Genomic DNA, 18485 nt, shown 5'->3' with positions numbered 1-18485 from the left:
AGGAGGTGGGGTCTCTGGAGTCAGTCACGAGGGTGGGGTCTTCATGAATGGGACCGGTGTTCTTATAAAAGAGCCCCCTCAGAGCTCCCTCATCCCTTCCTCCATGTGACACGGCAAGAAGGAGCCAGCGGCGAGCCAGCTAGAGGGACATTGCCAGAACTTGCCCAGGCCAGAGCCTGTGTCTAGGACTTCCCAGCCCCAGAATGGTGAGAAATCACTGTTGCTCATCAGGCACCCAAGTCTGTGGCGTTTTGTTTTGGCAGCCTGAGTGGATGAAGGCAGTATCCAAAACTAGCAAGTAAATCGATTTAATATGCTTGGTGCCTCCACAAGGCAAGATTGTTCTTTTACATTGGGCATCTGAGAGGCAGACTAGATTTTTTTAGTGCCCCATCTCCCATCAAAGGATTCTGCACTGCCGGGCCCTCTGTCCCCAGCACACTTCACATCGTACGCTTCCACTGAAATGGTATTTTCTGTTACTTTGGCCTTGTAAATATCAAAATGCAAAGACAAGGCATAGAAGGCAGAAAAAAGTTGGAGGAGTTAATGTGGCACTTGGAAATTTAGCTTTTTTATGCTAGGAAATGCCTACAACATAAAGAAATGCACATACAATATACTCTTAAAACTATTTTTAGGAAAGTCAAATAAATCTAGCAAGGTCACGAAATCTGGCTGATTTTCAGCTAACCCCCATACTTCCATGTTGCTGTACCTTTCCAGTTTTTCCCTCACTGGATTTACATGATTTCCAAATTTGCATGATTTGCAAATTTGCATTATTAGCTAAATAAAATCTTTTCGGAGCTAGAGGGCATGGACATTAAGTTTTTGGTGGTGTTCCTTGCCAATTACTGTTATAATCCTTTTAAAAAAACTTTCCCCTACAAACCAAATTTAATAATCATCATTTTTAAAAACTAATTCCTATTGTAGATGATCTGGGGAAAAAAATTAGTCTCCAAAAGTGCTGTGCCTGTCCAGTTTCAACTCAAACATCCCTTGAAATAAAGTTTTGAAAGGAATTGATAAATACTATTAGCCAAACTTAATCTTTTAATGACTTTTTCATTAATTTACACGCGACCTGCTAAGGTTATTAGCATCACATTAGAAAACTGTAAGGTTCTTCATTACAATAAACACCACTTACAAGCCATGCCCCCCCCCCCCAGGCGTGTCTGTTACCCCGGGGCACGGTGGGTCTGCTGATCACGCCGCAGCGCAGTGGAGCGCAGGGTTGGAAGATGGAGTTCCCAAGCTCCATCATTCTTCACCTTTTATGTGCAAGTTGCTCATTCTTTCTGCACTTGAAGTTTTTTTCAGCTGAGCAGGTAACAGTACCAAAGTGGTGTTGTGGGGGTTCCTGAGCTCAATATGGAAAGGTCTTGAGGTGTAAAACATGATGGCACGTCAGAACTCCTCAGCGCTGTGAGCTGTGCCAATGTGATGCCTGATTTAGAATAAGAGGTGTTTTCTCCCCCTACATATTTGTTAAGGAAACGACATAAAGGAATATTGAAAAATAAAAGTCTTCTCCCCAAAGCCCCAATAGTTAAAAACAAATCCATTTTTTAATATAAGACATATTTATCAGAAACTGTGGCATATTTATACAATGGAATATAACTCAGCCATAAAAAAGAATAAAATAATGCCATTTATAGGAACAGGGATGGACCTGGAGATCATCATTCTAAGTGAAGTAAGCCAGAAAGAGAAAGAAAAATACCATATGTTACTCATATGTGGAATCTAAAAAAAGAAAAAAAGACACTAATGAACTCATCTACAAAACAGAAACAGACTCATAGACATAGTAAACAATCGTATGGTTACCAAGGGGAAAGGGGGTGGGAAGGAACAGATTGGGAGTTTGACATTTCCAAATATTGACTAGTATATATACAGTAGATAAACAACAAGTTTCTTTTGTATAGCACAGGGAACTATATTCAATATCTTATAATAACCTATAATGAAAATATGAAAAGGAATATATGTATATATATATATATGTATAACTGAAACATCCTGCTGTACCCAAGAAATAATTGATGCATCGTAAACTGACTATACTTCAATTTAAAAAAAAAAAGGAAATTTTATTGTGTATCAGCTAACAGAAGGTCACTCTACTGTGTGAATTAAGAAGACGGAGATTAAACCAATGTGGATTTGGAGTCAGAGAATTCCTATACAGTATGTAAGTGGTAGACAGGACACGCCTGCCTTTTATTTACTCCTCTTCTTATCCTCAAGTTCAGCACACACAACTGGTGGATGTAGGACACCCCCCCCCCCAGTCTATCATCCTACTGGAGTTTGGACAAGTACTCAACTCTTACCTTGTTAGCTTTCTTATTATTTTGGTCCCTAGACTCAAAAAGGAAATGGTGGGAATAGAAAAGATTTAATGGTTTGATTCCATTCCAGTCCTTACAACCAGGGATCCATCATCCACTTCACTAGAAGAAGAGACCCATACACTGCAGCCCAGGCTGCCGGTGCTAAGAATATGTTTATGGATGAGTGAATGCATTAGTGTTGTGTGTTAGTATTTGTCTTGTAGTTTAGCCCCATTAGAAATGGGATGGAAGTATGAAAAAAGGGCTTTGTGTTGTAAGAGTCTATTTTTACTTTGATGGACAAAACCATAGCCAGCCCACTCATTTCGCTTTTTAATTCATATTTGCATTGACTGAACACACTCAGTTTCATTACAAGCTCTTCAGGTGCTCTAAGACAAATTAGCATCCATTGCCCCCGCAGTTAAATGAGAGCTCCAGGGAGGTGAAGTGACATCTGCCTCACTGCTCCCCACCAGTCACTAGGGAAATGGCTCAACTCTCCCTCTCCCTGCAGGGTCTCTGGTTCCCAACTCATTAACACAGTGTTTACCTTACTTTCGAAGAACATCTTAGATGGGACATAGTCTCTTTCCCTGACAAGGTAATTCATTTTTCTATATTCATTCTACAACTTTCAGATGCTATTGTGAAGGAAGGAAATGAAAAAAATGTGATTGTTTTAAGGATAGAACTCTTGTTTCATCATTGGACCTTCATCAAGTTATTTGTCGTGTCTTCTTGTCACCTAGAAAGAGGGATGGGGACTCTTTCAGTCACCATTGCTTGTTGTCATCAGTCCAGGTGATAAATGAAGTGAGGTTGCCATGCAGTTGCCGTAAAAGCCCTTCCTCACCCTCCAGAACATCTCCGTTTCCCTAGCTGTGGGCCCCAACTAAGTTGAGCGGTCAGAGATCTAGGGAGATACAGGGGTGTAGTCCACATCTTCAAATGGGACTGGAAACGGAGCACACCACTGCTGTGCCCATGCCACTATTATTGCCACAAACATTTGAATCTAACTGATCTTTTGAGGAGGATGCTCCAGTGTCTATCAGAACTTTAACAGGACCAAACAATCTTTGCATCGCCTGCCTTCCTTGAGATGACCTGCTTCAGGTGGACGATGCTCTGATCGACAAGAACTCTGGTGCTCACAGAGTTAAAATCCTTCTGAGTCCCCCAGTCTCTGTCCTCTGCAGCCCAGGGTGGGGCTGAGGGTCTTGACCTTGTCACTCTTCCTGAGAATAAGAGGGGAGGAAGAGATGAACCCAACTGTGAGTTCAGTGTCCCAGAAAAGAGAAGCAAAAACCCTTGTTAGCACCCTGACCCAGCCACATCTTCTGTGAGTCATCCACGATGCTTGCTGATAGTTGGTGGCAAAGAGAAAGTGTGAAATTGGGTTTGCTAGGAAATGCATAAGAGAAAAAAAAAAAAAAAAGGTAAACAAGTTACTTATTCTTCTTTCCAATTTCTGAGGATGGTAACTGGGAGAACTCACACCAGCCAGGCTGGAGTGAATGCAAGCAAGACCCCTATAGGCAGCTCAGTGTATTAATGTAAAAATATGCTTAGACAACATAACTTGTCAGAGAGGATTATTTCTACTTAGTGAATCTGCAGGAGCCCCTTTGCTCTACCATTCAGAATTTGACTAGATTAGAGAGTGGAGAAAGAGAGAGAGGGAGAGAGAGAGGGAGAGGTGGGGGAGAGGGGGAGCACGCATTAGTGAACAGCTTCCGTGGTATCGATGTTGGAGCGCACTTCTGAACTGGCTTTTGTTGAGACTATCAGTGTATCTGTGCAGAAAGCATGCGCTGTCCCAAATCCGCTGTTACTATGAGAAATGAGGAGCTGCTTTTAAGGTATGTTGTCGTGTTCTTTGTTTTAATGTATGCCTTTCTAGTTTCTAGAGCTGGCTGAGGCAATCATCGTGCTCTGAATCAAGTAGCTTCCTTATCTTAGAAGGAAAAAAAAAAAGGAATCTAGAGAGAGAGAGAGGAAATGAAATCAAGACCAAGAGATTGAGAGAAAGAGAGCGAAGCAAGAGAAAGGAAAAGGACTCCTGTGGACGAGTTATATTTGCAGGAGTTGCCTTTTGCAAGCATATCATGTATTTGCTCATTGCTGTTTGTGCGTGGCCAGTGGATAATTTTAAAGGCTCCGAATCTGGCTCTTGGTTTGTCTTTTCCTTTGCAATGTCTAAGCCTCTTTCATTATTATGCACTCTGCCTGGAATAATCAGCGAGAAAGGAGCTAAGGAGACTCCATATTAGACTTGCGTTCCAGATACCGCTCTAATCTGGACTTAGCCTACCTAAATAGTCCTTCTGTGTTACCAGGTTTGGATCACTTTATCCTGTTTGCCAAAATGTGTACCTGTTTAAAGACCTCTGTTCATGCATGGCGTCCTGGGTCCCTCTGTATAGAAAGGAAATATTTCTTTCCTGAATCTGTGTTAGGGTTCTACAGCCTACCAAGAAGGAGCCACCTTTTGGGAAGCAGAGAAAGAATGATGATAGAATTGGCATCCTGCTTTGAAAAATGTAGTCTTTTGTTTATTTGCTAGCAGACGTTGTAGCACTGAATACATCTATGGGTCTGACAATGGGACCCGTTGAACAATGGAGCTGTCAAACTAGCTTAATGCATGTCTGGGGCTTTTTTTTTTTTTTTTTTTTCCTTCTTCTTTCTCAACACCCTTTTTATCTGCTTTAATCTTGTTTGTATAGACTCTACAGATTGAAGAGCTTTTAGGATTGCTTGGTTGTGGTTTTGTGCTTTTAAAAAATTTAATATCTGCCGTTCATAGAGCTTTTTGCATTTTGCAGCTATGTTGGTTGGATTAAGTTAGAGATTTATTGCTTACCTCTCTGTTAACTACAGAAAGAAACTCATTGATTGAGACTGCTTGTAATATCATTATCATTCTGCCAAATACCTTGTTATCAGACATGCCTCTATAGTATTTAATGCTTGGGGATTTTAAATTTGCCTGTTTGGTGGACTTACAGAAGATAGCATGAAAGAGAAGTTAAGAGGAATATTTCTAATGTTTAAGTAAATTATAATTTCTAGTCTCTACTTCCTTTTTTGGCATCCAGGTAGATAAATAATTCAAAAATTAAAGGACAGGTGAGAAGTTTTGCCCTTATAATTTTGGCCACAAACTATTATTAGATAGCCTGTTAAATTGTTAAGGTAAAGATCTCTACAGAGTATATTGATTTTTGATATATGTGCTCAGAAAAGGCATTTCTATGCAGGGCAAACACTTCTCACATCTTCAGAAATCTTTCATTTTATAACATAAGCGTTGGTTTCTAAGGTGAAAACAGTGAGACTTCAGAAAGAGAAAATGGAAAAATCTGTTTCAAACTTCTCCAATATTAAAAACATTTTTATTCTCTTATTAGCTATAAAAGAACTGATCCTAAAGTATTAAATGGTAATTGACCTATGTGAAAAACCATGTCATGAAGGTTCATTTCCATAAAGAATATCTCTTTCCTAACATGTTGATGTTTTGCTATAATTACCTGTCTGTGCCAGAGCAGTCTATTGAAAAATACCAGTGAATGTACAGAGGAAGATTAAGGACCTAATTTTTAAAAACAGAAGGGAAATCACTTTACAGGGCAAATTTTTTAAATATATTTTAACTTAACAAATATTTCCTCTTGGATTATATTGTGGTTCAAATTAGTAATGTTCCTGGTAAACAGGAACGAGGTGTATTCCTTGTGAAAACCCAGTTAAGAAACCTTAACTATTTTTTAAGAGTTTGGACATGCATTTCAGGTTTTTTTTTTAACTTAGGTTGAAATGTCATAAAATATTTAATTCAGAATTATGAAAATTAGTGTTACAGGCTCAATAAATTGCCTTCTCAAACAGAGATTTCCTATTGACAGGTGTTTCAGAGCCTGGCTGGACCCACAATGTATTTGTAGGATAATAATATTTTTAAAGTTATCCATTGTGAGTAGAGTGGATTTTATGATTATGTTCTCTTACTTCCAAAGGGATCTGAACTGTTCATTCCATTGGGTATGCCAATAATTGCTTTTAGGATGAGCTCATAAAAGGTAATTGGTGGAGCTTTATATCTGAAGCTGGCCCACTGTTCCCTGCACACCTGGATGCTGCTTTCAGGGAAAACTTTTATTCCAAAACAAAGGTCACAAAGCAGTTTTTTGTGGTTTGGGGAAAAAAAGTAGGGTCCTGTCCTCCCCAGCTGCTTGTCAGTAGCATGCTGAAATAAAGAAATATCTTGGAAACCTCCATGTTGAATTTTTGACTAAATTGTAGTAATTTACCTGTGATCTATTCCTTTTAATTCCTGGGTGGTCATATTAGCTCCAAGAACAAGGGAAATCCCTTCCCCCTTGTGCTTTGATCCATCACCAGCTTTCAGAATTTGGAGACCCTCATGCCAGTGTCCAGTGCTCACCGATCTTTTCCTTTCCCCTGATGGGGAAGGTGGGAGATTGCTGGAAGTTAGCAAACTTGTCTACATCTATTTCCACCACAGTAACAAGATGTGTAATCTGTAACTTGCCATCAGCCTCCAGGTGTGATGATCCCCTTCCAGAGTGACCTAAACAGATGTCAAAGTAAATTTTAATTCTAAGCCCAGACTTGCAGAAAAGAAATAGCCAAAGAGTCAAACTGGGAAAAAGGCTTCTTTCTAGAGTCATGGTTGCACCTCAAGTGCCTTCACGCACAAGCCTCGAGAAGACTCAGGAATACATAGATACATTCAGCAGACCACAGGCTGAGATCTGTAACCTGAACGTATTGACATTCCTTTACTGGTGAAAATGAAACCTCACAGTTTTTCTTTAAAAAAAAAAAAAAAAACACGAGTGTATACAATTGTGAAATACCCCTTTGGGGCTGAAAAACAAAGAAAGGCACTTGATTAATATTCATTTCTAGAACTTTAGAGCAAGTGCAGATTGTGCTGGAATACCTAGGAACTCATTCCAAGAGTGAATCAATACTAATTATTGTAATCAGGGCAGTTAATTAGGTGAAAATGTGGCTGATGGGAAGTTCATTGCTCACAGCCCTGGAAACACCTAGGTTGATGAAAAGAAGGTAAAATGCAAAAGGAAGAGTGTTACATGGGAAGGATGCCTCTGTCTTTAAAGGGTCAGATTCGGTCGATGAAAAGCATGCCTCGATCTGGTGTCATCATGGTAGTGAGGAAATCAGAAATACCCAGCTTCATGTCTGGTGCAGAGATTTCTGTGAAAGTCATGAACAGGATACAGTTTGCCAGACACATCTCCTGCTATTTCACAGTATTTATCTGCATTTCTTCCGACAGTAACAAGTCCAGTCCATTTAGTTGCAACAGTGTCTGAGATCAGCTTGGTTAGCCTTCATTGAATTTCATTCTATATTTTGATAATTCCTGGGGATTTGTTGAGGGGCAGGGCATGGGCACGGGTTCTCCTTTCATCAGAACTATCAATTGCTTTTCTCCTGGTTGTTATTGACTTAGGGAATTTTTCTGAACTCACAGTGACTTTTATTCTGTAGGAAAGATGAGGCAGTGGTTTGGAGAAGCTTGAGATCATGGCATTTTACTTAACTGACATGGGGAGGAGGGTGTTGGAGGAAGGAGAGCATATGTGAGGTTTTAATGTCATAGCCCATTAAGAGTGGAAATGAAGTGTCCTAGAGCTGAAACACCTTTCTGATCACATGGTACCCGTCCTCAGAGATAAGACTGAGATGGAAGCTAGACATTTGTGTGTGTGTGTGTGTGCGCGCGCGTGTGTGTTTGAACCTCCACTCAACTCAGAAATGCGCTGGTTAACCCTGATTTGGGATGAGGTCTCCTTGGTTCCCAGACACAGCCTCCTGCTTCACAGGGTGTCATTAGGGGTCCTTATGTGCAGGTATGTTTATCGGTTCAATAGCTTTCTTCTGTGACAGATCCCAGCACGATTTCTTGTATGCCAAGACCATCACAGTTAATGGGGAATGGCATCTGTGGGGAGAGGGTGACAGCAGCCCAAAGTGACATGCATTACCAGGGCAGCTCGAGCTGCTACCTCATCCCCTTCCATGTTGACCCACCCGTGATTGGCTGCCTAGGGTTGTGATGAATCACTGCAGTTTATGAAGCAGGGCTTGCCAGCATGCCCTCGGAGAAAAACAAAAACTAGCATTTTCCTGTCTAATCACTCAGTTCCACAAACTTCACTGTCAGGGACAGGAAGAGCTAGAGGTTTGAAGTTGTAACACAGACGCACCTTCAATATCTGTGGCTTTTTTCATCCCTGTCTTAAGAAAGGTTGCAGCTACCATCGGTAACAACTGTGTGCTGAAACTTCCGGATGGCATTGCTGGCTTCCAGCTGGCTCAGGAACTGACTGGAAGGGGCACTGCGGTGCCTTATGCGGAAGCAGATCAGATGCTCATCAGCCCTCCAGGAAAGCTGCCCGTCTCAGGGGTACAGGGGCTGCGAGTCCTTCCGCATCGTCGTCGTCCCTTCATCATGCCTTGCTTTTGGAAACTCAGCTCTCTTGTGGGTTCTGTGAGCTGGCTTACCTGTTCATTCAGAGATGGTCTAGGAAGCATCTCTGGAAATGAAAACTCACTGAGTCAGCGTGGGTGGCATGAGTTCCTGGGGGCTTCAGTTAGGATTCATTTGGACTTTCTTTTGGGAAACTGACTTGTTAAAAAGGAAAGGAGTCCTCATCCCCAGGCGAGGGGTGCCCAGTGCCTGCCCTCAGTAAACCGTACCCTTCCTCTCCCATCTGGGTCAGGCTGCTGGCCTGAGGAGTATCAGTGAAAACTCTAATGCTCCAAGAATGATAGGATTAGGACTGATTTTCCCTTTTTCTTCCCATCTGCCACTTCCAGGTTTAAACAAAGATTGAGGGGTGGGGGGTGGGAGTGTTATGATCGGAGGTAAGGAATAAATCCAACATTTATTGATAGTCTGCTTTGTACCTGGGACTACACCAGGTGGTCTCTTTCATTTTGTAAAATTTAATCCTCACAGATATCCAAGAGTTAGTGGTTGCTATGTTATTCCCATTTCAAAGATGAAAAAACTGAGACTGAGAGCAGTAAAGTCATAGGCCCATAGACACACATCTCCTGGTGGAAGGGGTGCTAAGTCAGGATTCAGGCAGGCTCCTTCCCTGGCCAACTTGAAAATCCAACTGTTGGATATTTGACACTTGAAAGTCCTTTTTTCCTCTGGTGCTGCATTGCCACTGGTGCACTTTGATTTGTACGTGCCTCTGGTTTTGCCACTGAATTCGTAAGAAAGGGAAAATCACCGTTGTTTTTGCTTCAGAGTTCTAGCAGCTCCTCTGTACGTTGTCACTCTGTTCCCCCGATGGTTCATGAGGTCTCTGAATAAATGTACCTCACTTTTCTTGGGCTTTAATCTATATGATGGGAGTGTCGGAAGGAATAATAGGGAAATTAAAAGCATCATGAAATGCAGGTGTGACTTTTCATCTGCATAAGGGGCCAAAACTTGTCATACTAGCAACCAGTCAAGCAAGACGTATGTTGTAGAAGGCACAGTCCGAGCCGCCCGGAAGCCCGCATCAGGCACGAAGCGGAGGGAGCGGTGGGCAAGAGGATGTCAAGCGGTGTGTGTGATGCACAGGGGGGCGAGCTGGATTTGGCCTCGAAGGCTGGATGAGGGAGCAAGAAAGGGAAGCTGTCCTTGGACCGCCCTGAATTTGTCTTTGCTATTAAAACAAAGCAGAACAAAAGCCTTAATGAACCGCCTTTCTTCCTCAGGCCCCAGAGTCATTCACATCTCTCCTCTCAGTTTGCCATATTCCTATCAAATAGTGCAAATGAAGCTATTAGCCTCCACCAGAGAGTACAGAGCGACAAAGCCTTTGGGTAACATGAGGGTTTGCGCTCAGCAGCAGAGATAAGACAAGATAACGCATTTCCACTTAGCTTGGGTAGATAGTACCACACTTTTGCATGAAGATTTTGGGTAGCTGTTTCAAGAGAAAGGAAAAAAGAAAAAGAAAAATGTTTCCCCCTGATGAACTTCATGGGAATTATCATCAAAAGGAAATTTAAAGAAAAAGGTCATTTGGGATTTTCAAAAACCTCTATCAGAAGCTAAAAATAGCTAGAGAGCTGAACCATATTATAGGGAGAAAATAAGTCTCCTGTGCTCAAAACCTTAATGTATTTTCAGCCTACATGTCACTTTAATAGCTTGGTTATATAAATGCTGTAGTAATAATTGGGTTAGAACATTGTACTTCTTATCTCAGGATCATGGTAGATTTTGATTTTTCAGCCATTCATCTCTAGGAGGAAATGATGGCCGTACACATGACAAAGGTCTAGCTGATGAGTCAGAATTAAGTGACATGTTCACAGGGTTAGTCCACCCTTTGATAGAATCAAATGCAGAATCCAACAGGTTTGGTTCTTCAGTCTTATCATCTTTTCCACTCCCCCGGCAAGTAGCATCTGCCGGAGAGAGTCTGACGTGCATCGTGTCAGATGACTTCTGATCCTTGGCTTGAAGAGCTCTTTGAAGGGGATCCACCGTCATTGTGGGTAAAGCACATTCGTGTGTTTTGTTTTACAGAAATCCAACAGTTTGGGCTCCTAATCCTTCCTCTTTTTCAAGATGTGTTTGTTCAGAAAAAAGGAGAGACATTCAGGCCAGTGGGGCTCTTCTGCCTCCAGAGATTCCCTCTCAAGTGCCGATTTTGGGTCTCGCCAAGATCAGCCTCAGAAAACCTCCCCCACTAAAGGCTTAAAACATTCCTTCCTTTTTCCTCCACCCCCGCCCCCCATTGCTACCTTCTCTCTGGACCTAACGCTGTGCCCACTGCTGCAGCCACCAGCTGCTGCGGCTCAGCTGTTGTGTTTTGTCAAGCAGTCGTTTCTCCTTTTGAAATGTACAGCGCGTGACCGTGAGCCTGGAACTTGTGGCCAAGTGGGAGCACGTTTTGTGGGGGTGGGGGCGTTCCAGGGCACATTGCCAGGGAACTCAAAGCCCCATTCTGATAGGTATCAATTTTGTTCCTGCCGCCAGGCTGGCACCAGATAAGGGTACCTGATCTAGTTTGAAAAAAATCTCAGCATCTTCAAGAGGCCAGTGGGGCATTCTTTCAGAGGTTTTTAGGTTTGTTTTTTTTTTTTCTGAAGGCCTGCCTTCATGGACGCATCACCAGGCCCGCCTTTTTCTCCTCCCTGCCCTCTCTCCAGTCTTCTCCTTGCCAGTTTTCATAGCCTATTTACTCACTTCATGGGACACGGTCTTACGTCTTCCCCCCTGGGCCCCCTGGTCGTGTCTGGAAAGGCATCACTCCAGAGACAGCTGTTCCGAGTTCAGAAATCGGCCTTGGTCAAGGCCCGGCCAACTTGATCGCTCTGACAGATGAGCCACCCAGCCTTCGCTTTTGTGGTCACCTGCCTCCCCAGACACACAGCTGTGGAGGGAAGCTTCCGGCATCGTCTGACTTCCCTGCCAAAGAAAAAGAGGGAGAAAGAAAGAGAAGGCAGAGGGGGGAGGGAAATAAGGCAGCTGGGGTGTCATGGAGGAAGGAGGAAAGAGGGGAGGCAGGTCCAACAGGGGCGTGCTGAGCTGGCTGGGCCCTGGGTCCGACAGATCCACAGTATTACCCTTTCCTCCCCTGGGAATGGAAGCTTCTGGAAACTTTAGAGGGGCATCTCATTTCCGAGCACGAAGGTACGTAGACAAAGAACCCATCTTCAGCTGGAGGGGCTCTTCAGAAGGACAAGAAATTCACCATTATGTATTTTCGCTCTACTGAAAACAGATTCAGGAAAAAAAAAAACAAAAAAAAACCCCACAAGATTGCAAAAAAGCCAGTAGCAGCTGTTTTGGAGGGAGAGCAACGGCTTAAAATTCCTGTAAAAATGTAAAATAAGAGTTTCATAATGGTTTTATCTTTATTGGCATGCGATTTTACTGAAGTTGTTTTAGGGATGGGATAAAGTCACCATTCCAGAAGCTTTCAAAAAGGGTGGGGCAGATAAGATCAACTTTGAGTTACGATTGGTGATGTATTTTTTCAGGGGCACCTTGATGGAGCTAAGAAAAATTATATTTATAATGTATCCGTTAAGGATCTGTTTGGGTTTTTTTTTAAGCACATTAGAAAAAAACCACTGTTATTTATTTTTGCAAGTTGCTAATGGAGCTGGGGTAAGCCAAGAACCAATACTTGGCTGCAAAGTCAGATCCTCTCCCAGGTACTTAAAATTCATGTGGATTTCAAATTTATTGGCTGGAAATGATGGGAAACCCCCTTCGAGGGACTGTCTTTCTTGCTCCAAACGGCTCTCAGCACATTGGGCTTTATTTTTTTTTTTAACTGAAAAAGCTATGTTAATACAATTTGAATTTGCAAATGTGAGGGGCAAACACGTTTGGGATTTTCATTTGTCATAAAGAGCCAGAAGTGAAGAAAGAAAGCCCCCTTTGTGCAGGTGGCTGTTTGAGTAGATGGAACCATTCTTGGTACATCTGTAGTCGCAGGGACGACAGTCTGCTGCCTTTAAAGAGATTGTGACCTGTGACGTTGTGCAGAGGAATCATTAAAAAATGGAAATTTGTCGTAAAGTATACAGGGTTGTCTTCAGGAGGAGAAAATCAACTGTTTGGTTAAAAACATCAATCACTGTATATCAGGCACCAGTCTGATGTTACGGTGTAAACTTTGTGCAAAAATGTTGAAAGATCTCTTAGTCAAGGGACTGCATCGTGCTTCATTTTTGGAGGAGGGTGACCCACCAGAACAGGATTCTTGCAATACGAGCGGTGTCTACTCGATGTCCAAATGCGTTTCTTAGCACTCTGTTTCTATTGAGAGGTGTTTTTTGGTTTTGGTTTTGGTTTTTAATGCCACTGATAATTCAGGTGCCAGAACAATGACCACTGGAGAAAACTCAGTTTGAGATGAGGAATGAGGGGGGAGCGGGTCGCTGAACCAGCACCGTGCACCCGATTGCCTTGGAAGGCCTCATATAAAATGAGGTCATTCAGAAACTTTCCCTTGAAGTGCTTCCAATTCTTGAATTGCCTTTTGTTGGGGAAATGAATAGCAAGTTGATTAAAAAAAAAAGATAGACAATTAGGGGAGGGAGGGGGATGGGCTTCAGGCAGAGCTTCAGGTTTTCTGCAGTGAAGCCAAAATGGTGAGGAGACAGAGTGGTTTCCAGCAGCCTGGTGGGTCCCCAGGGATGTCAGCACCCAGAGGTGTCAACCTTCAGGTCACAGCCACGAGAAGGCCTCATCCCCTCCCCCTGCTGTCAATCAGATCCTTGGCTATAAAATCGCCTCCTTGAACCCGCGTGATCAGCGTGGCCCAGTGGAGCTGTGTGCGAAATAACTCCAGCTGCCAAAAACAGGGTACCTGATGGCTCCTGACTGCATGAAAATTTAAAAGGGGGCCCTGTTGAGTTGTTTTAGAGATTTTTTTTTTTTTTCCTGCCAAAGCTGTAAAAGGAGAAATGTAAGCTATTCATCAGGTGGGGTTTAGTTGCGTGGTCTTGTTTTGTTTTCATTTTTAAGCTCACAAGCTTTTGAAATTTGTGTTTTTTGCAGCGACTCTCGTGTAGGTGCTGTGATCACGGAAACAACACCCAATGGTGTGTGTTTGTGTGTGTGTGTGTGTGTGTTTTCTGTCTGGCATCTACACCAAGTGCCTATGCAGTCACTCTATTATTTATGTCTTTGGCAGTCAAACTGTTTCAACTCAGCTACACCCAGAAGATTTCCTTGGTTCCCGTCCTCACTGTATTTCATGTGAGAGCACGTTTTCTTTTATAATCTGACCCCAGTTTCCCTTCTAACTTTAAACGGCAGGAGCAAATGTTCTTTGAAAACTCTGGTACACTGGTGTTGTTAAATAAGGCAATAACCTATTCACTCGTAATTCTTTCTCTATGACCTACTTACATACTACTCTCCCTCCTTATAGTATGATTAAAAGCTGCTTTGAATCCACTATTGCCTCAAGGGATTTGAGGCTAGAATTTAACAAACTGCTGAGAAGGCTTAAGTCAGTAAGAGGCCTTCCCAACGGCTTCTCCCAACTAATTCACATGCAATTAAAGAGAAAATAAATATTTCAGAAGTGTCCGTGTTAACGAAGCTTTTTCTACCTTTTAGGAGGTAGATGTACTCGGAGCTTCATTCCAGAGCGGATTTGAAAATATTTTTCTGTTTGATTCGGGCGGTCGTGTTTTGCTTCTGTTCTGGAAGCCGGGTCTCTGTTGGTTCCTTCTTAAAATAATTTCATTATCTAGTCAGCTCCTTAGATCCACTTGGGAGTTATATAAATAATATATGGAAAATCAGGAACTGTCAAGATTTGTCTCGTTGCTCTGGCTAATTCCTTTATTAAGCTTATTGAAAGATGGGTAAAATTCTTCTAATTTCAAAGGCAGCCTACAGCAGCTCAAGGAGGGAAGAAATGTGGCAAAGTATTATCAGGAAGAGCTGGGGGCTTTTGAGGGTATAAAAATTTATTTTTACTGCGTCTGTTTTTCAATTCTTCATGTACCTAGACCTGGTTCCTCAGAAAGGCAGTATTTTTAAATGAAGGTTAGTCCTAGCCCTATGTCTGCCTTGGAGTTAGAATTATCTTGGTCAAAAGCTAGATAATATTGTTCAGCTGAAGAAAGAAATCAAGTCAATTAAGTATGTATGGGCTTAATTGAATACTCTAGGCCTCTACCTCCAAATTGCTCAATGCCTCGAGCCTGGATTTAAAATTGATATGTAAATATCCAGTTTCCTTCATCATCTCAAAAGATGATCAGTTCTCGTTATAACACAAAAATCGGTGAGAAAAGATAAAAGCCATCTTTTCTCCACATTATCGTGTTGGCTACATTTAACTCCACGTGATATAATTAACTCCACGTGACTTAGTTGTTTAACCCTCCCGCTCCCGGGACTACACCCCAAGGTAGTGATATGTCATCGCAAAGGAAAATTAAAAATGGTGATCACCAGAAGAGGCAAACGATGACGTCTGGTATGCAATTTATGAGGTTGCTTTAGAATGTGAAATATGCCACAAAGAAGTTTTACATACTGTGACATTGTGAAAATTTCGGGTTCATCTGAATAACCAAACAACAGAACGCCAAATTAGAACTCCACCATATAATGTTTACAAATCACTTGGTAAGATTAAACACCCTTCTTGTGTTTGTGAGAGTTGTGTTCTATTTCTTAATTCCGTAATCAGTCACAAATCTCAAATGAGTATTTAAGCTTCATGGCCGTTATAAACCTAACACTCTTTCATGAAGCTACTCCGTTGGTTTTTAATCATTGTGCTAAATGTTTGGAAATGACCCATTTGTGATTTCGTGTTTTAAGGGAAAACGTGATTTATTACTTTCTTGCTTTCCGTCCCGTACACTTCTTAATGTTTTCAAGATGATACAAAAGGAAATATAATCGTGCGGAGGTTGATTCATCTTTCTCTCTAAAGCACTGGAAAGTTCCCAGATGTCACTCGGGCCATTTATCCGATATTTACTTTGATTCAGCCACGAACGCTATTTCAGTGATCATTGGGAGTTCGTACACGGGGGAGCCCATCACACGGAGGAGAATTTAAACAAATCCCCGGTGATGGTTCATCTCTCCTGGCTTCGGTCGGGGAGTTTGGGTTTGATGGTGGAACGCACCGGGCTCTGGCAACACGGCGGCCCTAAACCCTCCAAGCGGTGCTCGGGGCCTCGTGCCAGGCGCCTGGAAAGCGGGAAGTGAGCGGAACCGGGCAGAGCCAGCGCGGGGAAGGAGTGTGCGTTGGTGGATGCCGGGTACCCCAGGCCGGCCGGCCGGCCGGTCAAGGTGGTGAGCTCGGCTCGGCAGCTGCGGCCGCGGGAGGTCCCTCCGCCCCTCCCTCCCGGGGCCGGGCGGGCATGGGCCGGGCCGGCAGGCCCGCAGGGGTTAAAAGCGGCGGCGCGGCGGGCGCGGAGCTCCGCCTCCGCTCGCCGCACCTGGCGCTCCGCCGCCCGTCGCCCCTGGCGCTGGATTTCGGAGGGGATTGGCGGAGAGCGGGCGGGGAGAGAATGTGACAAGTGCCGGCTCGGGCGGCCGCCGCGCGGAGGCCGCGCGCACCTGTCCCTGCCCGTCTGCGCCGCCCGCCGCCGCTCGGACGCGCGCACCGCCGCCCCCCGCCGCCCGAGCGCAGAGCGCGCGCCGTGAACATGACTTCTGCCTTCAAGCTGGATTTCCTCCCGGACATGATGGTCGAGGGCCGCCTGCTAGTTCCCGACAGAATGTTAGTGCAGCTCCGGGGGGCCGTGGGGCCGCGCGGCCGGGTCGCCCCCCCGGGATCCCCGAGGAGGGCGAGAGCTGAGCGGCGGCGCTCCTGCGCCCCGGGCGCGCGGGGGGCGGCTCCGGCCCGGCCGCCGCCATGGGGGTTCGGAGCCGGCGCCCGGCGCGGGGAGGTGGGAGAGTGGGTGAGCGGCGCCGGGCGGTGCGCGGACCGGAGAGCTGGGCGCGGGGGTCGGGGTTGGGGCGGAGGCCGGAGCGCGGGGCCGGGCAGCCGGACGCGGGGTCTGGGCGTGGGGGTCCGGGCGGCCGGGACCGGGGAGCGGGGCGCGGCGTCCCAGGGTGGGGTGCGCGCGTGCACGCTCGTGTCATTTGAAATTCGGGGCTGCTGGAGCTCTCGTGGCCCATTTAAAAATGCCTTTTTACCAAATTACCTGCTCCTCTGACTTACCTTTGCAAAGATCCTTGTTTCTATGGTGGGGGAGTGAAAAGAGAGGAGAGAAAGAAAAAAGGGGGGATAATTATCAAGCATTAAAATAGCCAGGTGTTCTCTGTTGCAGAAATTAGCGGTACTTTTTACGTAATCACGGTGGTTTGTCTGATTTACAGCCTATAATTTAATAATTAATGTGATTCTGGTGGTTTTTACACGTCGTCAAACTGGAGCAGAGAGTTTATTGGGAGACGTAAAGAGCTGGGATTCCTGAGGAAAGGAAAGTATGTCTAATTTTTATCGGGCTCATTAGTCCTGATAGGAAAGTTTCTCTTATCAGCTCGGGCGCTTTCAAGGCAATAGGATCTGCTTGTATTTCAGGCGTGTTATGAAAAGAAAACCTAAAAGGGTTGCCAGGAGTGGGTCTGAAAGGTCTGCGTCCATTTTAGACTTGGAATATATACAGTTGTCTCTTTTCAGGCAAGAAATGTGATAGTGAACCTAGGCTACAATTAATCTAGTGAAAAAAGGACTGCTATCCTTGGGAAGAGTACATGTAAAATGTTTCCTATTGTACGCACCGTGAGATAACATTCATATTCTTTCTGGCACTTTGCTGTATCCTTTGCAATTTTCAGGCCATTCCAAGCTTTATGATCCATTTCCCTGGCAACTAACTTTCCCCTCTGGTGCTGGATTCTTTTTCTAGGATGTTAAATGTTATGAGCTGAGAGATTCTTGAGAAACTCCGCAGTGGCCAATTATTTGAGCACCTAGGATTTAAGGGGGTGCGGTGGGGGTGGAGGAGCCAGGGAGAGGGATGAAAATCTGTTAAATGTGAATTGTCCTTCTGGTCGCTATTAAGAATGTGAACTTGCTGGTACACATGATCAGGTCCATTGTCCCATCTAAGATAATCAGTTAATGTAAATTACGTTATCGTGTTTCCTTTTGGCCGTTTTCTCAGAAATTAGTCTTGATTAGTAACATTCCAGTGATATTTGTTTTAAAAGATGTCTGTCCTATTCCCCCCCCCTTAAAATATGTATCTGTATAGGCATTTAATACATGTTTGCACATTAGCTAATTTGAAAGTTCTGTGTGTTTTCTCCTGTATGTTAGTGTCGGGGCTGAACCAAAGAATTGGCTTGATTACGATTTTGAAATTACGGTCACCTGCTACTTAAGTGACCATAATATATCTAGCTAAGAATGCTCTATGAAGTTAAAGTGTTAATGGTCTTTGAAAGATGCTATCGCTTATCAGTTAAATTATTAATTATGGTAGTTTAACTTGTCCTTTTCACTTGGTGGATGAATGTGGCTTATTCAAATTATTTGCACTGAATAGAGCCTTTGTGTCTTAGCAATGGAGTCTCCTAGAAAATTCCTAGTATAACTTCCACCCATTTCT

The 18485-nt window shown here is 43.8% G+C and overlaps 1 protein-coding gene across 5 annotated transcripts in view; it reads left to right on the top strand.

Annotated features, from left to right (window-relative positions):
* The window catches only part of CELF2 (CUGBP Elav-like family member 2), a 475836-nt gene that overhangs the window by 170859 nt on the left and 286492 nt on the right, over nucleotides 1-18485 (top strand). The window contains exon 1 of one of the 5 annotated variants that reach the window (XM_032474155.1): nucleotides 4067-4216. The exons of 1 other annotated variant lie outside the window; for it this stretch is intronic. In XM_032474155.1, the coding sequence (XP_032330046.1) occupies nucleotides 4164-4216 (53 nt within the window). In that variant the 5' untranslated portion in view covers nucleotides 4067-4163. Of the gene's footprint in view, nucleotides 1-4066; nucleotides 4217-16373; nucleotides 16646-18485 lie in introns of those variants that run through there. 3 more of the 5 variants (XM_032474153.1, XM_032474154.1, XM_032474156.1) reach the window with 3 other exon arrangements.

The sequence above is a fragment of the Camelus ferus genome, chromosome 35, assembly GCF_009834535.1.
Source record: "Camelus ferus isolate YT-003-E chromosome 35, BCGSAC_Cfer_1.0, whole genome shotgun sequence".
NCBI lineage: Eukaryota > Metazoa > Chordata > Mammalia > Artiodactyla > Camelidae > Camelus > Camelus ferus.
This window is presented reverse-complemented; position numbering and strand designations above follow the sequence as displayed.